This window comes from Podarcis pityusensis (assembly GCF_964106645.2).
Source record: "Podarcis pityusensis genome assembly, chromosome: 15".
NCBI classification, from domain to species: Eukaryota; Metazoa; Chordata; class Lepidosauria; order Squamata; family Lacertidae; genus Podarcis; species Podarcis pityusensis.
Genome location: NC_138040.1, coordinates 12173933 through 12195832, shown reverse-complemented (window position 1 = coordinate 12195832; position 21900 = coordinate 12173933). Strand labels below are relative to the sequence as shown.

Below are 21900 nucleotides of genomic sequence, written 5' to 3'. Positions count from 1 at the left end.
GTATTTTCCTAGTTGTAGTGGAGTGTTGTGAAATACACATGTATATCATGTGTGTATGTGTGTGTGTGTCTGCACATATTATTGCACACCACGAAAATTTCTGAGTGGTGCAAGATTTCGGTGGTTCTGGGTGCTTACCCGGGTTCGGTTTCCTAGGAATGAGGGACAGGGGAGACGGGGTGTCCTTAAGATAAAGGGTTTATTTACACATTATATATATATATATACACAACCTGAGCCTATGATAGAGGGGATCACATCAACACCAACACCCCAGAAGGTCTAGCTCACAGCCTTGGATTGAAGCAGAAATCAAGCACGACTCTCACTCTCTGCTTCTGCCTGCTTCTAGCCCAGCTCAGCCATTCTTCCCACTCACTAGCAGCCAGGTGAGGGAGAGGGGCCCACCCCTTTGCTTTCTGGCACAGCTTCCTTTGTTATACTACCAACAATATTGAGAGCTATCAACTCATCCAGCAAGAAGCTGGCCTTTCTGCCTACTTCACCAACCTACTCAGTTTTAACCCCTACTGAATCCAGGACCCCCAGAAATTAGAAGGGACCCAAGCATCCTGCATACTAACCGCCGCTCCCGAAACTCACAGCAATATGTACAGCCTGAGAAAGGTCCCCGATCCCGGCTCTCTTACCCAATATCCTTGCTCTCCACTTTGCTGGGATCCAGCTCAATGCATCTCTTCTCTTCAAACACTCGGCTAATTGTCGGCCCAAGGACTCTGTGGAGGTATTGCATGCCTGCCACCTGCAGATGGGAAGATTTTGGGGCAGGACAGGAGAGACAGCGGACTGAACGATCAGACGGCAGTATAGAATCATAAAATCGTAGAGTCGGAAGAGACCAAGAGTCCAGCCCCCCTGAAATGCAGGAATCTTTTGCTCGACGTGGGGCTTGAACCCACGACCCCAAGATCGAGAGGCCCGTGCTCTGACTGAGCTATCCCAGGAGATATATAGATGGATGGAAAAACAGAAAGACATAAACATACTCAAGATTCACACAAGCAAACCACAAACCCATCAAGTACCTTCAGAAATGACTCCATTGACTTAGAGGCCAGAGAGTTGCTTCGAAACAGAGTGTTTGGCTCATCTGAAACAGAACACAGGAACACAGGAAGCTGTCTTCTACTGAGCTGCCCCATCTATGATTCTAGGAACCTGGATTTGCCAGCACGTGACTGAAACCCACCCAAATTACGGTAGCAGTCTGGAAATGCCATAGGCGGACAGGAACTGCCCATGCCCAGGTCCAACTAGGGCCATCTTAACCATATCTGGTGCCGTGGTGCAAAGATCCCTCTGGCATCACCACCCCTTTCCCATAGTTGCCAACCTTTTTAAGGGAGGATGGTACTGCGCCCAGCTTTGCGGGGCTGGAGGAGGCGGGCAGCGGCTGGAGGACAGCTCCTCCGGTGGGGAGGAAGCGGAGGCTGGACGTGGCGGCTCCTGGCTCAGCTGGCCACTTCGTGCTGTGGTGGCCACGGCAGGAAGAAGCTCCAGGCGTGGCGTGGCGCTGCTTCAGCGTGGCATGGCAGAGGCGGGTGAGGGCGGCGAGCTGATGCCAGGAGGTGCCGCATCCAGCCTCTGCGTCTTCCCTGATGCCCTCCAGAACGTGGCGCCCTGGTGCCCTGTGCCACTAGCCTCTATGGGAAGATGCCCCTGGTTCCAAATGATCAATTTTTTGGAGCAGATCTGGACTTCCTCGCCCCCCCCCCATGCATTGCACTCCCTCCTCCATTCTAGTGACATAAAATGGTACCCCAGCTACGGAGAGCATGGTAGCCTCCCATGTCCCAGTCATGCACCCGGGATCCTTACCAGTTTTATCCAGTTCCAGTTTGAAGAGGAGGTCCAAGAACTCTTTGGCCAACCCTTGGCCCACAAAGAGCTTGACAAGGTTGATGGCAACTTCCTGCCTGCACTCGGCGGTTGTGGTGTCCTCAATCAGGGTTATCAAATGGACTTTCCCGTCCTGCCAGGAGGAAAAAAAGAAGGGGAGCAGCTGAGGAGATAGACCCCCCCAGGGAGGCTGTAACGCATGTGAAACTCAGGAGGAGAAAAAAAAACATCGATTAAAGCGTGATGGAGAGTTCCCCCCACCCCACTTGCATGCACAAAATTAGGGGGTCTATTCTCAACGTCATCAAATATTTCTTTAACAGCGTTTTTTATTTATACAGTAGTACCTTGGCTTACATATGCTTCAGGTTACATAGGCTTCAGGTTACAGACTCCGCTAACCCAGAAATAGTACCTCGGGTTAAGAACTTTGCTTCAGGATGAGAACAGAAATCGTGCTCCGGCGGTGCGGCAGCAGCGGGAGGCCCCATTAGCTAAAGTGGTGCTTCAGGTTAAGTACAGTTTCAGGTTAAGAACAGACCTCCAGAACGAATTAAGTACTTAACCCGAGGTACCACTGTATACACATTCTGCTCGCTTGCCAACATGTAAAACCGAGTTACAAAATATATCCATGTGCAATCAAAGTGCACAATAAGTTCATTTCGTCAAGGCATTCCAAGCGTGCATAATTAAGATGTACAATAAAACAAGCCCATTAAAACAGCATTAACAATTAAAGCAATTAGATCAGGAGGTTCAGGCCTGGAGATCAGGTAAATGCATGTCTAAACAGGTGCATCTCCAAGATCGTTTTCCTAGCTTTCTCCCAAAAAGCTAAAGGCAGCACGCACGGGTTCCAAGCGCATTTCTATACTCACAGCAACCCTGCGAAGTAGGTTAAGCTAAGAGAGAACGACTGGCGAGCCAGCGAGCCTTACAGCTGAGTGAAGGGAAGAACCTGGGTCACCCCAGTTCAAGGGCCTGCCCACCAAAAGCGATGGATCTCACCTGGGCACCTGCTTTAACTTCCTGACACAGAAGCTGGACAAGAGGCTGGTAGTGGATGGACGGAAGCACCGTCTCATCCCGAAGCTGCAGCTGGAGGTGTAGGGAGCCCAGGTTGCCCCTGGAAAGGAAGGGGAAAGGGTGCAATGTGATTGATGCAAACTAACTCCATGGTCCCACCATGGACCACAGAATCCTTCAGGAGAGATGCTGCCCAGCTGCAGCTCCCATCACTCCCAGCCAGCAAGGACGACTGGAGAGCCACAGGCTCCTCGGCCCTCCTCAGTTAGGACATGAGCTACAGGTCCTTGTGATTTTGTAGGAGTCTTTAGGTTCTGTTTTGAAGGGACTCCCAGGGTCGTCTAAGTCCAACCTCCCACAATGCAAGAATGGAAGCTAAAGAATCCATGACAGGTGACAGGTTTAAAAACCTCAAACGAAGGGGAGTCGGTTGCCACAGCTCTTACAACCACAAGGTTATTCCTAATGTTTACTCAAACTCTTCTTTCTCACCATTTGAATCCATTGGTTTGGGTCCCGCCCTCGGGAGCGGGAGAAAACAAGCTTCTCCATCCGATATTTGACCCTGGCTCTCGTATCCCCTCTCAAGTCTTCTCATTCTCCAGCTTTATAGTGGAACAGCAATGACTGGGTAATGCTAGGCCACTCTGAGGCTTTTCTATACAGTCAAGCGGGGCGTAAATTTTACGAAAGGAATAAATAAATGACGTCTACTGCCGCCCCTGGGCAGAAGAGATTTTATGCCCCTGGCTCCAAGGAGAAACTATTTCGTCAGGAACAAGTCCAGTAAGATAAGTAGGGCAAACACTCTAAAGGTAAAGGTAAAAGGTAAAGGACCCCTGGATGGTTAAGTCCAGTCAAAGGCGACTATGAGGTTGTGGTGCTCATCTCGCTTTCAAGCCGAGGGAGCTGGCGTTTGTCACAGACAGCTTTCCGGGTCATGTGACCAGCATGACTAAACCGCTTCTGGCGCAATGGAACACCGTGACGGAAACCAGAGCACACGGAAATGCCGTTTACCTTCCTGCTGCAGCAGTACCTATTTATCTACTTGCCCTGGCGTGCTTTTGAACTGCTAGGTTGGCAGGAGCTGGGACAGAGCAATGGGAGCTCATTCCGTCACAGGGATTCCATCCGCCGACCTTCTGATCAGCAAGTCCTAGGCTCTGTGGTTTAGACCACAGCGACACCCGCATCCCTTAAACACTCTAGCAGGACTGTGGCAGCAGCAAAATCCCATACAGGTTGACTTAGGGGCAAACAAGTGAAGCTCCCCTTTGAAAAACAGAGACTCACTCGTCCCGCCTTGGCTTTGATTTGTCCGGTTGGAGCATAAACCACCCTTCCTCTTGTTGGACCGCCTGTAGCTTTTGGACATTGAATACTACCTGCAAACGGAAAGGAAAAGAGAGAGTTGTGCTTACTGCCATCTGAAGCAAGGCCTCCCCATGTCCCCCCCAGCACCTCCCATTTCCAAAAAAAACATAACCAGATAGGAGCAGGTACGCCCATGCACAGCTTGTCTGAGGCTCAGGGCAGGAATTTTGTTAGAATAAAGTTATAAACTGGTAGGGCAGGGCCCGGGCAGGGCCCACCAGCCGGCTTAGCCCTCTGAGGCCTGGGATAAGTCTACCTGACTACCCACAACTCTGTACAGGCCTGGGAGCAGGGAATGAGAAAAACCTATTGGTTAACAATATATACTAAAAACTGGGCGGGGGCGGCTCAGCCACACTTCTGAGCACCCCCATAAATTCAGTGTTGTGAGTGGACAGTGCTCTTCTCTGCTGAGAGCCGCATTCCCTGAGCGGCAGCTTTTTCCATTTATTTTTATATACGAGAAGCATTTATAACCCGCCCTCCAATTGCACAGGGCAGTGCACAAGAGGCATGCCAAATTTAGGAGCGACTTTTCCATCTGCCCATGGCTCCAGCCTTTTCCATATCTGTATGTTTGCTGCAATCGTATTCAATTTTAAAATGTTTATTCCCCCACCTTCCTTAAAGTGGGGATTCCTTTAAAAAAAAGTACACAGAACGCAAAGGCAGAAAACCGAAGAGATCGGCCTTTGAACAGGACTGCCCCCTTGCTAGGAGAACATTTAAATGTCTGTCTTTTTCCAAGCCCTCTTTCCCCGCTGCTTACCTTCCCTAGAAAATCGTTCCTGCTGACGAGATCCCAATCCCAGACTTCGATGACGCAGAGCTTCTCCGCGGCCGACTCGTCCAGGTCGAACTCAAAGGTCTCGTTCCACCTTGGGTAGCAAGATTTTTTGATCACCTGGACGACAGGCAAAGCCAATAATGGAAGCAAATTCTTCCTCCCGAAAGCAAATTCTTTAAAAGATGCTGGTGAAAACAGGAGGAAGAGGAAGAGGAGGAGGAGGAAGAGCCTGCTGGGGAACCAAGGATGTCATGCAAACTGACCTGCCCAAACTCATAACACTGGATGGAATGAAGTGGCTAGAAAAGAGAGGATTGGAGAGAGACATGCCTGTTCACTCCCCCACTTGACCACTCCCCTATTGTGCCAGCTGGAGCCTCATTTTAGACTTCTTGGGGAAAAAAGAGCTTTGAAGGTTCTTCCTGAGACACCCACACCTGCAATGTTTGGGGCAGAGTTTCCATTTGTGTGTGCTAAAAACGACATCCATTATTTTGAGCCCTGGTCCTTATGTAGCCAAAGAGAGGGACCAGCAATTCCCCAAATTTGCCAAAGTACCAAATATCTTTCTTTTGCGGAGGGAGGGGGGAGATAATAAAAGCGGTACAAGAAAAACAGTCAAATGGGGACTCATACACCAAGTGAACAGGGAATGGAAAGCCAGCTGGGAGGAGGAATGAAAAGGAGTATCCTGAACTAGAACGCCTCACACTGTGACATTCTGCTGTTTTGGGCCCCACTTGCCTAGGCTTATACAGTACTTAATGTACAGAGATCATAATAATAATTTTATTATAGTGGTACCTCGGGTTACAAACACCTTGGGTTACAAACACTTCAGGTTACAGACTCCGCTAACCCGGAAGTAGTACCTCGGGTTAAGAACTTTACCTCAGGATGAGAACAGAAATCGCGCAGTGGCGGCAGCGGGAGGCCCCATTAGCTAAAGTGGTACCCTAGGTTAAGAATGGTTTCAGGTTAAGAACGGACCTCCGGAACGAAATAAGTTCGTAACCAGAGGTACCAGTGTATTTGTACCCTGCCCAGCTGGACTTAAGGCTGGGGAAACAAATATGAGAGTGGGATATATTTGGCAGGCTGCCTCTCCAGAGCGCAGATCCAGACCACACATTTAACGCTCACAGCTCCCCACTCTAGGAACGGTAGTTTCACCCTTACAGAGCTGTCATTCCCAACAAGGCCTTAAACTACAGTTCCCATGGCTCTTTGTGGGGGAGAGCAACATACTTCCTGTGCCTGGCATGGACCTGCCCTTAAATGCCTTATGTAGCCCTTCCCCTTCCCCGCCCTCCCCCCAATACCTTGTTCTCCTTACAGCTGGAGCTCACCAAAGTTTCCTGTGTCTTGCCATTATAGCGGACTCTGACGAAGGGATCAGAGGCTCCATTTCTGTCTTTCCGAGCCAAATCTCTGTGAAGGAAGGAAGGAAGGAAGGAAGGAAGGAAGGAAGGAAGGAAAGAGAGAGGATATTTTTATAGATCTGTGGGTGCTAAATGCTTGGGGTTTAATAAATGTTAGGATTTGATTAGAACTGGCACGTTAAGCAGGGCTGCCATATGTCTGGGATTTTCCCGGATACATCCAGGATTCATCTGTTGGAAATAGCTCCTAGGCAGAATTTACAAAAATCGGTTAAAATGTCTGGGGCAACCCATGTCAGAAGTGGTGGGGGGAATGGGCTTTAAATATATGGTGTGTACACAGCCTGCCTTTATTTGAGGGTGGGGGTGCGATTTCCTTCTGCAAAATGCCTTGGTTTGGCCTATTACTCGTAACCTTATTCGCAACCTCAGTTACGTAGCTTTACATAAGAGAAACGGTGAAGGCTATACAGCAAGCTGAAGAATGAGCAAATCTGGGCACTTCTAGATCTGAGGCTCAGAAGAAAGCACATAAACAAAGAACGAACAAAAAAGTAAAAGTCTCTTGGATGGCACATGGCGTCACAATCTCCGTCACACTATCATGGCTCCCCTAAATTGCTCACCTTGTTTTCTCTTTCCGTCAAAGGGCTTGTGTTGCTGTTTTCTAACATCCTTCTGTAGTATTATCATCCCTTAACACCCCCACTTTCCCAGCAGTGATGTACGGAAGTGAGAGCTGAAGCATAAAGAAAGCTGATCGCCGAAGAATTGATGCTATTGAATTATGGTGCTGGAGGAGACTCTTGACAGCCCCATGGACTGCAAGAAGATCAAACCTATCCATTCTGAAGGAAATCAGCCCTGAGTGCTCACTGGAAGGACAAATCCTGAAGCTGAGGCTCCAGTACTTTGGCCACCTCATGAGAAGAGAAGACTCCCTGGAAAAGACCCTGATGTTGGGAAAGATGGAGGGCACAAGGAGAAGGGGACGACAGAGGATGAGATGGCTGGACAGTGTTCTCGGAGCTACCAGCATGAGTTTGACCAAACTGCGGGAGGCAGTGGAAGACAGGAGTGCCTGCCGTGCTCTGGTCCATGGGGTCACAAAGAGTCAGACACGACTAAACGACTAAACAACAACACCCCCACTAGCCCTTAGCATATGGCTTTGCACCCTCTTCCGGGGACCCAACATTCAAACACAGCGTCACTTTCCACAGGCTTCCTTTTGAACGACCAATGTTTTTCTCCCACTGAGTTTGAGAGTTTCATTTTAATGAAAGGATTATTTCCAGCAGAGAACTGGTGGATACCGCAAGACAGTAAAGAAAGGAAAATTGGGAAAGTTTATTGCTTTATAGAAACGCATCTCTGACTCACATCGCCAGATCCTCTGCTTGCACAGCAGCAATGATCAGGCATTCCCTGCTACACCCTCGCAAGCCTGAACTTTGCCTTCCGTCTCATCTGTGCTGTGCCCACCACAAAACCATGAATCCTCCTTGCGCTGTTTCATACCAGCTATGCAATTATGTTGGTTGATTTCCCTGCCCGCCCCCTCTGATTTTTAATGCAAATGAGCACCCTGGTCAAATTGGGTTCGGCATTTGTATTACAGCAGAGCTTTGCATGCAGAAGATCCCCGATTCATTCCCCAGCTGGGGATCCTGGACAGCTGCTAGCAGTCAATGAACGGACAATCTGAGCTAAACGGGTCTCAGCTAGAACCACGGGTCTGACTTGGCAGAAGGTAAATTTAAACAAAAGCAAAAACAACCCTGTAAGGCACATCAGCATTATCCCCCATTTTGCAAACAGGGAAGGGGACTGAGGCCAGGAGGAGAGAGGCTTGTTTGCCAAAAGCTGCCTGGAAGAATTCAAATCCCTACTCAGTAATGATGCTCACTGGATAACCTTGGTTTAATCACAGTCTCTCAGCCCAGCCTACCCCACAGGTTGTTGTGAGGGCAACAGGGAGAGAGGGAGAGCCACGCACGACGCCTTGAGCCCCTTTGAGCAAAGGTGGGATATAGACTTTTAAAAAATCGACTAACGTATCTAGGGATTATAAGGACGGAAGTCCCCCCAAAAGATGGTTAGGTTGTTTATGTATGCAACTACAGCAGCTAGGATTCTTTATGCACAGAAATGAAAAGAAGAAGTTGTTCCCACCAAAGAAGAATGGATAAGCAATGGACTAGGCTGAATCTGCAAAGTTAACACCTAAAACAATGATTGCTTTAAGGAGGAATGCAAGCCTTTTTCAGACTGTTTGAAGAAATATTATAGTATGATGAATTCGCGAGCACGATTCGAACGAGCAACAGAAAGAATGAGAGATTCTTGTATTGTGGTTATGATATAAAAGAAGAAAGATAGGGTGCAGCAAAGGGGAAGAATGGGGGAAAAACACCACGGAAAATGGGATGGGAAGTCGATAAAAGAAAAAATGATTATGTATTATATGGGAAGTTTGTAATATAAAATATATTGCCAACAAAAATTTGACTAAAATAAAATGTAGTCAAAAAATTGACTGAAATAAAATCCACGTGACGGCTCAGTCTCTTAGCTGCTGTGCTGTGCCAGCTCTAGAGCAAGAAAATTTATGGGAAGCACTGTCACAAGTGCTATGCACCGAAATCATTAATAATTTTTATTAATAAGCTGGAAGGGCTGTCTATCTGACCCAGCATCACCGCCCTGTGTTCCTTCTGTTCTTCTTAAAGGAACGGCACAGCTCATTCCTTCAGTCAGCCAATCCCCCATGATTAAGGGCTCTTGCAATTAGAGAGGGCTCAGAATGTTCCCTGGCAAAGGGCTTGGCTTGATCCTCCGGGGGGGGGGGGGGAGACTCCACACAAAGCAGCTCAGTGGCAGAGTGCATGCTCTGCATCTAGAAGGCCCCAGGTCCAATCTTCAGCATCTCTGAGTAGACCTGGGAGCCAGGACAGAAACCCAAGAAGGCTGCTGTAGGCACGACTGAGCTGCAAGGGCTGGTGGCCTGACTCAGATTGTGCAAACATCACACATTCAAAGCAAATGAGCTCCAACAAGGAATCCTGGGATGTAAAGAGAAAGAAGGTTCTTTTTATCATATGCAGTGGCCTTATAGTAAGGTTAAAGCTTACTGGGAAATAATAATTTAATAATAATAATTTATTACTTATACCCCACCCATCTGGCTGGGTATGTAATGCACTGATATGTAATGAATTGAAAATGATGTTTAATATAACATTTGTAAAAAACAACAACCCAGAAGCTTTTCTTTTGGGAATTATAGGGGCAGATTTACCAAAACTGTATAGAAACTTATTCGGGTATGTGACTAGAGTGGCAAGAATGTTATTCGCCCCAAAATGGCAATAAGCAGAAGTCCCAGCAAAGGAAGAATGGATACAAAAACTTATGGAATATGCAGAAATGGTGAAACTTACCAGAAGAATAAGAAACCAAGATAACAAACTTTATCAAAGAATGGAAATGGTTTATTGAATATTTACAGGTAAATTGTAAACAGATAAGAACATTAGCAGGATTATTGTAATAACCTGCAGTTTGCCAGGAGTATATATTTGAAGCAAATGAATAAATGAGCAAATTAAGTTAATTTGGATATGCAGAAAATATTAAAAATAAATTTATGGAACTGCAGAAAGAGGGGGAAGGAAGTAAAGTTTTGAAATGTCAAAATGATTGTTAAATTTGTGAAATGATTAAACTGAAAAGCATAAATGAATGAATGAATAATGGAAATTGTAGTTTGTAAAGGATGCTGAAAACTGTAGTTCTGTGAGGGGTAAGCTACAGTTCCGAGGATTCTTTGTGGGGGAAGAGGGACAGATTGCTCCAGCCAAAGGGTCTGGCTTTACAGCTTGTGGAAGCATCTTAAAATCAGATGGAGGGCTGGATGGCATAAGGTCACAGGGGAGGGGAGGTTGCAAACCCTTGTCCTGCAGTCTCATCTCTGGCACAGAACAGCCTTACCTGGCATCAAACACAGTGCAGCGCAGCTTTCTCACGGCACCACTGTCAACAATCTCAATCTGGAGATGGATTTCCCCTTGAACTTCCTCGTCTGGGTCAATTTCGGTGAGGTTCAGCCAGCCATTATAGCCTGAGAACAGAGACAGGGAGAAGGAAGCACAAGATTTTCAACTCAGGGGCAACCGTGCCCTACCCTCACAGGGATGGCACAGGGTCAAAGAAGATCACAGAATCATAGAGCTGGAAAAGGACCACAAGGGTCATGAAGGCTGAGTGCGCATTACCAGCTGGAAGCACAGATAGATTGTTATTTTTCTCAGTTCCGGTCGAAGCTGATTTGTTGAAAACCGCACCACAAATTTTATTTTTTACTTTTAAAAATCTGTCTTCTTCTTCTCTGGCGATCACTCGTAGTCAAGTAAGATTGTCTTCCATGAACATGGTTTTAACAGTGAGTCTGTAAGTGACTGTGGGGGCCAGTTCTGGATCCACACATCCTTCCACAGTGGGGACATAGGTTTCCAGGCAGGAGTTGGTCATGGTGAGGTTTTGCCAAGCGTGCCTTCCTCTTAGCACGTTTCTCCCTTTTGTCCTGAGTTCAAGCGTCTTCAAAGTCCATGACACCTTTGGTAAAGGCTGTTCTCCAATTGGAGCGCTCGCAGGCCAGTGTTTCCCAGTTGTCGGTGTTTATACTACTTTTTTTTTAAAAAAAATTACTGTATACCGCCCTTCATCCATAGATCTCAGGTTAGTTCACAACACAAAAATACAGTGTAAAATATTTCCTAAGAACTCTACTAGTTATTGACCAAAATAAATATATATATTTCCTAAGAAGCAACAGGAGAGATATGGATATTGGCTAACATTGTGTGTTCACTGCTTCCCAAACCAGCAGTGGGAGCATCCTGGATGCGGATTAAACAGGAGTGTTCACACAGCTGGAGACTGTTAAAAACTTCTTTGACATTTTATTCTGACTCTGGAGTTTTCCTTAGCTCTTAGTCCTCTTGCCACCTAGTCCAGGGCCGGATTTAAATTTGAGGCAGCCCTAAGCTACTGAAGGTAACAGGGCCCTTTATACATCCAGCTGTTCTTTGTCAACAACAAATTGTCACTGTTTTTTGTGTTGAATATACGCTATTTGGTAATTTATGGACCTAATAGGTATCTAAAGCCATTTGCACATGTCACCATGCAACTAGTCCATGCAGAATGTAGGCACCTTATATACAGAAATGAGCAAACCAGTGATATTTTAGGGAGCAGGCTAGAAGGCGGGGCCCATTACTTACATCATAGGAGCCTACACAACACAAAACACTGTTGCTGTATGTAGGTTTTATTTTATTTTTTTATCTTATATTTTGGAAATGTACATCCAGTTTTTTCCCCCTTTAAATTTTTTTGGGGCCCCTAAGAGAGTGGGGCCCTAATCTATAGCTTGCTTAGCTTATACATAAATCCGGCACTGTTGTCACCCTGTTCATCTTTTCCATCCCATTTATTGGAACAAGCCAGTAAATGTACTGGGTCTTCCTTATGCCAGGAAAGAGTTATGGGCTAAAGGCGTGGGATCATCCACGCCTACCTTTTGCCCTGCGCTTTCTAGGCAGAGGTTGGCATTTTAAAGCTCTGTGCCTGAGCACTTTTATTTTATTTTATTTTGGCACTTTTGGCACTTTCCCCAGGAAAACCCGCTTTTTAACGCTAAGTCGGAAAACAAACTTCAATTCAGATTTTTCACGGATTGCCATTTGGTCCATTCAGCAGTAAAGAGCATGTTTTCATGGGGGGGGGGGGAGTGCTGGTGAAAAAACCCCAAAACGAAAGCACAGAGACACAGCATTTTAAAGTTCAGACCTAGAAATGCAGCAGAAAAAGGAAGTCTCTCATTAGCTGCAGACAGGGAAGAGTCAGTCATGCAATGTTGTCAACGAACAGAATGCAGCTGCTGCAGTGATGCAAGAGGGAGGGAATTTCACACAAAATGAATAGACCACCTGCTCCAATTTATTGGTCTGTTCTGTTCATCACAGACCCTCCAAATGTCCCTATATTCCAGGTACAGGCAACCCAATCAGATGGCTTGGGTTTAAAAAATAAAATGATGGTGATTATGGAATAAGACGTTCCTATTTTCATCAAAGAAGCATTGGATTCATTTCTTCATTGCCAGCCTGCAACACAATGCATAGAATATCTGCTATTTTTTTACCTAAATGTCATGAGAAAAAACAAAAACAAAAATGGGACCTGTAATCTAAAACCTCTAGACCAGGGGTCAGCAACCTTTTTCTGCTGTGGGCTGGTCCACCGTCCCTCAGACCATGTGGTGGGCCAGACTATATTTAGAAAAAAAACCAGAATGAATTCCTATGCCCCACAAATAACCCAGAGATGCATTTTAAATAAAAGGATACATTCTACTCATGTAAAAACACACTGATTACCAGACTGTCTGTGGGCTGGACTGAGAAGGCGACTGGGCCACATCCGGCCCCCGGGCCTTAGGTTGCCTACCCCTGCTCTAGACTCTAGAGGAAACTAGGCTGTCAAAGGCTGATATACTGCACTGTTTAATTCTGTTGTCTGATTTTCTCATAAATGTATCTGCAATCTCATTTGATGAAAAACGGTATATGAATACCTGCAACAAATAATAATAATAAACTATAGTGGAGCAACTCACAAAGAACTGTGGCGTTACAAGTGTGCTCTGTGAGATGTTGGAGGGCTTGCTGTCTTCTTGAGAGATGAATAACCTGCATAGCAGATCCACAAAACCACATAAAAACATTGCAATATTCACAGTCAGCTCAGGGATTTGTTCTCCAGGAAACCCCTGAACCCAGGCCTAAAGCCAAGAAAGCAACCATCACCTCTGAATCTTCGAAAAGCATCTAAGTTACTGGGCAGAAACTACCCCAAAGGTCAAGAGAGGAAGATTCTTTTCTCAGGCACAATCTCTCTCTCCGCCTCCATCCCAAAGATGAGTCACTGTGCCGCCCAAGACATCCCCTGATCCTTGAGCAAGCAGATCACGTCCTCTCTTTTGCTCCTGTCTAGGAAGGTAGACAGATAAGGAAATGGAAGTGGGTGGGAGCAGGAGATCCAGCTGGGATCCAGTTCTTGACTGCTGCCCTCAAACCTGTTCTGGGTTCAGACCCACAAGGATAACACAAAGAGAGAGAAATGGGACCTATATGAATTGGAGGGAGAAGCAGCTGAATCTGGAATCTGCATGGATAAATAGCAGAGGATTCTGTTAGGGGGTCCCCTCACTCCTACAGGCTGTGTTTGGAATACATTGTGCAAAACAGGAATATCTACATATCTGCATTTAATTTGCACATTCCCCTCCCCTCGCTGTATAGCTGATCATGAGCAGCAGTTACAGTATGAGTTTGCACAGCACAGTCAAGACTGGGTTGTGCAGAGTTCACACGCATCTTGAGGCTCAGGTAACCGGGTCCCATGTGTTTAAAGGCACTCTTTGTATGGCCAGAAACACTGTTTTAAAAAAATGAATGTGATGTTACACTTCGTTGCCAAATTTGTTATCCATCAAACATCCCTGTTTACTAAGAATAAGGGGGAAAGGCAAAGAAAATGAGAAAGAAATGGGAGGTTCACCTGCTTTAGTTACTTGGGAAGGACTTCATCTGCAGATACTGACTTTTTGGTGCAGGGACCGTGCACCAAATTTGTTCAATTTACTCATTCAAAATTATTTACCTCTCCCAACAGAGGGACTAATCTCACCTTTCGGGTGCTCAGCCAACAGGCTTTGGGTGATGCAGACCTTCCCGATGACGTCGTCCCGGCTGGCACAAGAAAGGAAAACAAAAACAAAAAACCTAAGGTAAATCGGATGTTCAAGAAACCAGAGAGTATAAGTCTGGGGCATTCAGGTTTTATTGATCTGGACTAGAACTGAAATTGGACTGGAGGCAAGAGAGGGAGATTGTCTCACACTGAAACCCACAGTATCACCTAAAGACATTTGATGCAACAACCTTTCCTGGCGACCCATCTGAGAAACCCTCTCCCAATGCTACTCCTTTTCCTTTTAGCACTAGGAACAGACACCTTTCCCCAGAATGTTATTTCCAAATGGTAAAAGAACTTCTTGGCAGTGGAAGAGGCTGTTTTGGGGTCAGGGTTCTTCTTCCCTGCACATAATTCCTGAAAGGGTGAGTGTGGGGCGGGTCCTTGCCCTAGGGAGAGTGATGTGCCTGCTTCAGGCAGCGGATGCTGGGAGTGGCAACAGCCCATCCGCCATTCCCCTGAACCCCGCAGATAAAGTGGGAGATCTTGTGATATTCATGTTTCAATTGGCAACCAGGTCAGATTCTGTACAGGAGGGGGTGGGATACCATCTTGTGTTACCGGGTGGGAGGCTACAATCTTGTCCTTCACCTCAGGTAGCAAAAGATACATATCCAGGCCTGGCTAGCCGGCCCATCTATCAGGGATGCTGTACTGTTATCCGCTCAGTAATGTGGAACATTCCGCCAATACAGATTCAGCAGGCACCTTCTGTTTCGACTTTCAAATACATGCTGAAAGCTTTTCTATTCCATCAGGCTTATGCAGGCCATTAAAAATACATCTTTCCACAATAGTTATTTTTAAGTTTTTTTTTAAAATATGGTCTTTATTGCATGGTTTTATGTACAATTGATGTAAACTGCTCTGATTATTATTATTTTAAATAAAGTGCTGGGTAAATCATCAAACCATCAATTCTAGCACATGGGAGGCCACCTAAATTATATAATTTGGCATCTAAATGATTGGGATTAGTAATTGTATTATAATTTGGCATTGTTATAATGAGGCTATTATTTGATTGTTGTAATTGAAAACTTATAAAAATATTATCTAAAAAAAGATTATTTTAAATAAATAGTGATATATAAATATAATAATTATTTTAGAAATGGCACCAGCCAAACACAACAGGGAGGTGTCAGCAGACCCAAGCTTAGCAGTAGCACATTTATTCATTTATTTATATACAGAAAAGAAAACTTAAGAAAGGTTTCTCACTGCAGCTTTTAAGGTGCAAGGCACTATGTTTTCCAGATTTATCACTTCCACATATATTTATTTTGAATGTATTGAAATTTCTTCCAAAAGGGTAAATGCAAGTAAAATGAGGGGTATGTGTGGCATTTCAATGAGGATGGTGTTGCGAGGAGGCTCCACAAAGCTTGCGTGCACATGGAGTCCACAATAACTTGCTGCGTAGATGCAGTGCCGTTAAAAAGGAGAGCCAGGAGGAAGAGCCTCATCTCCGCAGGAGGTGATGTCATACCTGAGTGCATCTTCGTCCATGACATAGAATGACACACAGTGGAAGGTGGGGGGGAGGTGGACTTCGTATTCTTCGCCCCAGAAAGGAAATAGTGTTTTCCACACAGTGGCTGTCCTGGTGGGAGGAAGGGAGAGATAAAAAGGACCAGGTGCTTAAAAGGAAAAGGGGTCAGCAACCTTTTTCAGCCATGGGCCAGTCCACAGACCATGTGGTGGGCCAGACTATATTTTGGTGGGAAAAATGAACAAATTCCTGTGCCCCACAAATAAACCAGAGATGCATTTTAAATAAAAGCACACATTCTACTCATGTAAAAACACGCCGATTCCCGGACTATTGACGGGCCGGACTGAGAAGGCGATTGGGCCGGATCCAGCCCCCGGGCCTTAGGTTGCCTACCCCTGTAATACACAATCTGAAATGCAAGGGGTAACTCATGAGAAGTATGCTTGGATTAAGTCCAGATTTTGGCCCCTTTCCTCTGATTTGCAGGGCAAGGAGAGAGGGGGAGAGAGAGAGAAAGAGGGAAAGAGGGGGGGAGAAAGTGGGCTTTCTAATGTTCACCACTTACCTGATAATGGCTTCATTGTCAATTTTCACAATGCAGTAAGGGTCACTGCTGCCTGTACTGGACAAAAGGAGGGGGAAAAATACAAATAAAGATTCTCCACAGCTGTAGCATGATACAAATTACCCCCAGAACACACTGATTCACCACAAGACGGTGCCTAATGCAGAGGCAGACCACTGGTATTGTCTCCCGCATGGGTCTCTCCCAGCCTTACCTGGGAAATGCCAGAGATTCAGCCCTAAGACCTTTTCAAGATTCTAGTCCTCATGGGTCTGGAAAAGGTTTCATCTTGCTCAGTTTTGTTCGCCCTGACTGGCAGTGGCTTGCCTGGGTCTCAGCCCTACCTGGAGACGCAAAGGATGGAATAGGGGACGTTCTTCCACTGAGTTATGGCCTTCTTCTACGTTAGAGAGATTTCCAGCACCTCCACCACCACATCCTGCCTCACAACATTCTGCCAGGGGTGGGAAGCAGTTGTAGGTTTTAATCAGTGCAATTAGCCAACTAATGCTTTAATCCCATATCATTACACAGGCGCACACACACACACACGCTTCTGGTCATTTAGGAGGGACAACACGCTGGCATGAAGCTGTGGACTAAAGGAGGTGAACCACAGACCTCTTTTTCCCTGTATCAAATTTGGTGGGAAAGAAATGTTCAAAGCTCTATTTTCCTCCCAATGCAAAGTCCGCCACCCTTCAGATTTCTCTACCCTATTATCTGGACATTCCCTATGTGATCAATGTCCCTTTTCCCCCATTTGGATTTTCAAAGCATAATACATCTCTGGATTTAGGGCAGAAAAAATCTGTGGGACTGCAGCTGATGGAGGAGAACGATAGTTGGACAAATCTGATCCAGGGATCTTTCCCAGAGGGATTCATTTGGGAGTCATTTTGGACTCACAGCTGTCCATGGAGGCACAGGTCAATTCTGTATCCAGGGCAGCTGTCTACCAACTCCACCTGGTACGCAGGCTGAGACCCTACCTGCCCGCGGACTGTCTCGCCAGAGTGGTGCATGCTCTAGTTATCGCCCGCTTGGACTACTGCAATGCACTCTACGTGGGGCTACCTTTGAAGGTGACTCGGAAACTACAACTAATCCAGAATGCGGCAGCTAGACTGGTGACTGGGGGCGGCCGCCGAGACCACATAATACCGGTCTTGAAAGACCTACATTGGCTCCCAGTACATTTCCGAGCACAATTCAAAGTGCTGGTGTTGACCTTTAAAGCCCTAAATGGCCTCGGCCCAGTATATCTGAAGGAGCGTCTCCACCCCCATCGTTCTGCCCGGACGCTGAGGTCCAGCGCCGAGGGCCTTCTGGCGGTTCCCTCATTGCGAGAAGTGAGGCTACAGGGAACCAGACAGAGGGCCTTCTGGGTAGTGGCGCCCGCCCTGTGGAACGCCCTCCCATCAGATGTCAAAGAGATAAACAACTACCTGACATTCAGAAGACATCTTAAGGCAGCCCTGTGCAGGGAAGTTTTTAATGTGTGATATTTTAGTGTTTTTTGGTTTCTATGGAAGCCGCCCAGAGTGGCTGGGAAAACCCAGACAGATGGGCGGGGTACAAATAATAAATTATTATTATTATTATTATTATTATTATTATTATTATTCAAATTTCTCTTTGAAAGGTGGAGTCTACACCATGATCAAGCAGAAGCAGATTTATTGTTGGTCAACACAGTACTGTGGGCAAAGAACCCCCCAGCTCATGCTGGAAAGAGGGGATTGCACATTCCAGTTCACATCACAGATAATTTATACCCTAAGACCGTTCAAATATCCCTACTACAATTCCGATTGGTTAAGAAATTGCAGTTTACAGGCTTCCTGATCCACCCACATCATGTTTTCTCCTAAACATGTACCCCCAGCAATAACATATATCCCATGTCCATTCAAATTAGCAGTTTTTACAATAAGGGTGTGTTTTATAATATTCATGAAGCATTTGAACAAGAGTACTAGTTCTTAACTATGGGACGCGGGTGGCACTGTGGGTTAAACCACAGAGCCTAGAACTTGCCGATCAGACGGTCGGAGGTTCGAATCCCTGCGACAGGGTGAGCTCCTGTTGCTCGGTCCCTGCTCCTGCTCCTGCCAACCTAGCAGTTCGAAAGCACGTCAAAGTGCAAGTAGATAAATAGGTACTGCTCCGGCGGGAAGGTAAATGGCGTTTCCGTGCGCTGCTCTGGTTCGCCAGAAGCGGCTTAGTCATGCTGGCCACATGACCCGGAAGCTGTACGCCGGCTCCCTCGGCCAGTAAAGTGAGATGAGCGCCGTAACCCCAGAGTCGGCCACGACTGGACCTAATGGTCAGGGGTCCCTTTACCTTTACTAGTTCTTAAACTATCATCTGCTATTTCTCCTTGTTATGTCGAGCCACCTCTAAATTCAAGGCTAACAATCTAATTCTAACACATTCTTTACTTAATTGTAACATTAGCTAGGAAAAGAGCCTCTTAGGGAGTCAAGCTTTTGAGTCCAACGTTTGCTTTGTCTCAGCATCTCAGGATGTAAGACATTTACAACTCAGGTTGTAAAACATGCAGAAACAGTTCTGCAAAGGGGCCCTTCCTTGGGGCTCCTTTGAACCTCTTTGTTCACAGAATCGGTCTTAAGGCAGGCATGGTCATCCTCACCATACCTTCCCTAAGAATAAAACTCATTTTCATTCATTTATTCCACAACGACACATGGACAAAGGAGAATTAAAGGAGTCATGAGGCAATCTACGTTAAGCAGAGGTATGGACAGGCCCAGAGTCCACTAAATCTAGTTTGTCCCCATCCTCCTCCTAGTTGTGTTCTACAGAGCCAACACCAAGAAAGAGGAATCCAATGTCTGGTGCCAAGCCTTGGGCCAGATATAAATAAGGCAGGCAGGTTGGGGCATGCTTAGGGTGCTAGAGCAGACCTCCATTCACCCTTATGGACCAGCCTCCATTTTTATGCATCTCTCCCCCCCCCCCCAAGAAAAACTATGCAAGTTAATTTGAGAGCCCAGGACCTGGTCCATGGATGTAGCCAGGATTTTTGTTAGGGCGGGGGGCAGGCCATTTGTTGGGGGGGGGGGGCAAACCTCAGTTTGCCACGCATTTTTATTGATTTTTATTTATTGGGGGGGAAGCTGCCCCCCCCGGCTACGCTCATGACCTGGTCGCTCACCTGCCCAGTGGCTGCAAGGACACTTGGAACATTGCTTTCCCTTACATAGCAGGTTGCAGCTAAATCCGAAAGGTTTACTGTGGATTTTCTAGGCTTAACGAAGGTTCTCTCTGTTGACTCATTTTCACCTTAAATAAATATCATCCCCACGTTATTACTGTGATCAGGCTGCAGGAAACGAACTATAAGATGTTGACCCAAGTGAGCTTAATTAAAGTAGGATAATAGCTACCACAGCACTGGAAAGCTGGCGTTTAAAAAACTCTCACGAAATAAATATTAAATTTGAAAGCATTAAAGCTTGTAAATCCATATGAACCTAACTAAACCTTGAGATCATCATCCGAGGCCCTCCTTCGTGTGCCTTCTCCATGAGAGGTCGGATGGCAGCAACACAAGAAAAGGCCTTTTCTGCAGTGGCTCCCCATTTTTGGAATCCTCTCCCCAGGAAGGTTCGCCTGGTGCCTTCATTATACACCTTTAGGTGCCAGGTGAAAAGCGCTGTTGCTGTTTAAGCATAAAGATCCTATTTGTGGAGGGCAATAAATAAAACAACTGTTCACATTGCACTGTGTGTGTATGATATGTTTTATTAGTGATCTTAAATATATTTTGCATATCTTCCTATATACATAAAAATGTAAGGCTGTCATCACGCAGCCCCCATTGGAAGATTTGTAGTGCCCGATCACAATACTGGATGTGAATAAAGAAATGGAGTTGGGAAGGTGAAAAGTGAGCTTACTGGTTGCATGGGGTGGGATCTGAAAGCTTTAGGGATTTAATGTGAGGCAGAATGGCAACAGGGCTTGTGAGTGGAACTAACAGGGGAACAGCCCCTAGTATTTATACTATATATTAGGGCTGCCATATTTCAGAGAGTGAAAATCCAGACACAAAAGTTGTTGAGCTTTGTTTATTTCTGACCTGGTTTTTTTTTTGGAAATCCCCCCCAAAAAAATTCCATTCTCAACATGGGTTAACATATGTCCGGGTTTCCCTGAATATTCCATACATTTCTCAAGAAGCTAGACAATACATATGGATTGTGGTTAAAGCTATGTGTCCTCAGTTTCACATGCCAGCAGTGGGAGCTCACTGGAGCCAGAGGAAACAGTAGTATGTACACAGCCTAAGTGCAACTCTGACCCTTCGAAGCGTCTTGGCTTGAACGTAAAAACCAGAAAGGAATCCTGGCTGTGAAAAAAAGACCACAGAGGCAAACAAGACACTTGCCTTCCAGGAAAAGGATTTTAAAACCTTGGGGCCTCATCCAGAACATATGCACAAAGGAAGAGGAAGGGAAAAGAAACCAACTGGATATAAAAAACAACAAACAACAAACTGAAGGCTGAATTAACATATGCGTGCTTTCCTTTTGGATGACAAGTACTAGGAAGGGCAGATAAGCTGCCACCTTTATTTTGGAACAGTGGCAATGTCCAAGGCAGTAATTCTCAGATTGTTTTGATGGACTGCTGAGAGATATTAAAACCCCCAAAGGCGCCTGCAAGCACTGTTTTGTGTGTACAGGCTGAGGCAGCTTGCTTACTATGTGGGACAGTACAGAAATGTGCATGAAATATGTATATGCTAACTACAGCTGTACACACACACACACACCATATATTTAAACAACATTACTCCCCCTACCTCCCCAAAAAGAATAATGGGAACTGTAGTTTGCCCCTCACAGAAGTATCATTCCCAATACCCTTAACAACAGTTCTCTCTTTGGGTTCTTTGAGGGATGCACTGCAAAGGCAGGGTGTCGATATAGCTATGCAAAGATGGAAGACTTCCATGGGCAGCCGGTGAAGGCTGTGTGTGAGACAAACTCTGGCTCTCGCTGACAGGGCTTAACTTGCCCCTGATCAAATTAACATGGCAGGCGTCTGGGTTTCTCACTAGCGCCGCTCTTCGGAAACACAGCTAGCTGTTTAAAACCAATGAGGAGCTTTGGGGCCCAGTGCAAAGATCAATACCTTTCCCACGATTCCCTGACTGGAAGTGGGCTAATAGCTGTTATAAAGAATTCTAAGGTCTCAAATATAGAAAGAATGTTCATAAAATGTACAAGGCAAACAGATACATAAGTATATAAACCATGTGCCTGAAATAGTTCAGGAGAGCAATCCTGAAGCCATTTTGACTCTCCCAAATTGACTTAGGGGACTCAGTCCCTTGGGGAGTTAGAAAAAAATGGGGGGGGGGCTTGGCTTTTGCTGCCCATCACAAAGCACAGAGCTTCCCCTGCAACGGACAGGCCACCCTGCTGAATTATTGGGTACAACTGGACCTTGCCATTATTCCAGATGCTAAGAGTCAGACGCAGATGTTCTTACCATCCATGCTGTGAACTAGGACCTGTGAGATCGGGGTTCACAAGCCCCCACA

General features: G+C 46.0%; 1 protein-coding gene across 8 annotated transcripts in view; it reads right to left on the bottom strand.

The window, feature by feature from the left end:
- Positions 1 to 21900, bottom strand: part of LOC308463968 (ras GTPase-activating protein 4-like) — a 46613-nt gene that overhangs the window by 9973 nt on the left and 14740 nt on the right. For 2 of the 8 annotated variants that reach the window (XM_080982897.1, XM_080982896.1), the window contains exons 2-12: positions 16323 to 16374; positions 15752 to 15865; positions 14194 to 14255; positions 10429 to 10558; positions 6376 to 6484; positions 5036 to 5170; positions 4186 to 4277; positions 2872 to 2989; positions 1840 to 2023; positions 1047 to 1111; positions 651 to 763 (exon numbers count right to left, since the gene is read on the bottom strand). In XM_080982897.1, coding sequence (XP_080839023.1) covers positions 651 to 763; positions 1047 to 1111; positions 1840 to 2023; positions 2872 to 2989; positions 4186 to 4277; positions 5036 to 5170; positions 6376 to 6484; positions 10429 to 10558; positions 14194 to 14255; positions 15752 to 15771 — 1028 coding nt within the window. In that variant the 5' untranslated portion in view covers positions 15772 to 15865; positions 16323 to 16374. Of the gene's footprint in view, positions 1 to 650; positions 764 to 1046; positions 1112 to 1839; positions 2024 to 2871; positions 2990 to 4185; positions 4278 to 5035; positions 5171 to 6375; positions 6485 to 10428; positions 10561 to 14193; positions 14256 to 15751; positions 15866 to 16322; positions 16380 to 16536; positions 17041 to 21900 lie in introns of those variants that run through there. The other 6 variants (XM_080982898.1, XM_080982892.1, XM_080982894.1 and 3 more) reach the window with 6 other exon arrangements.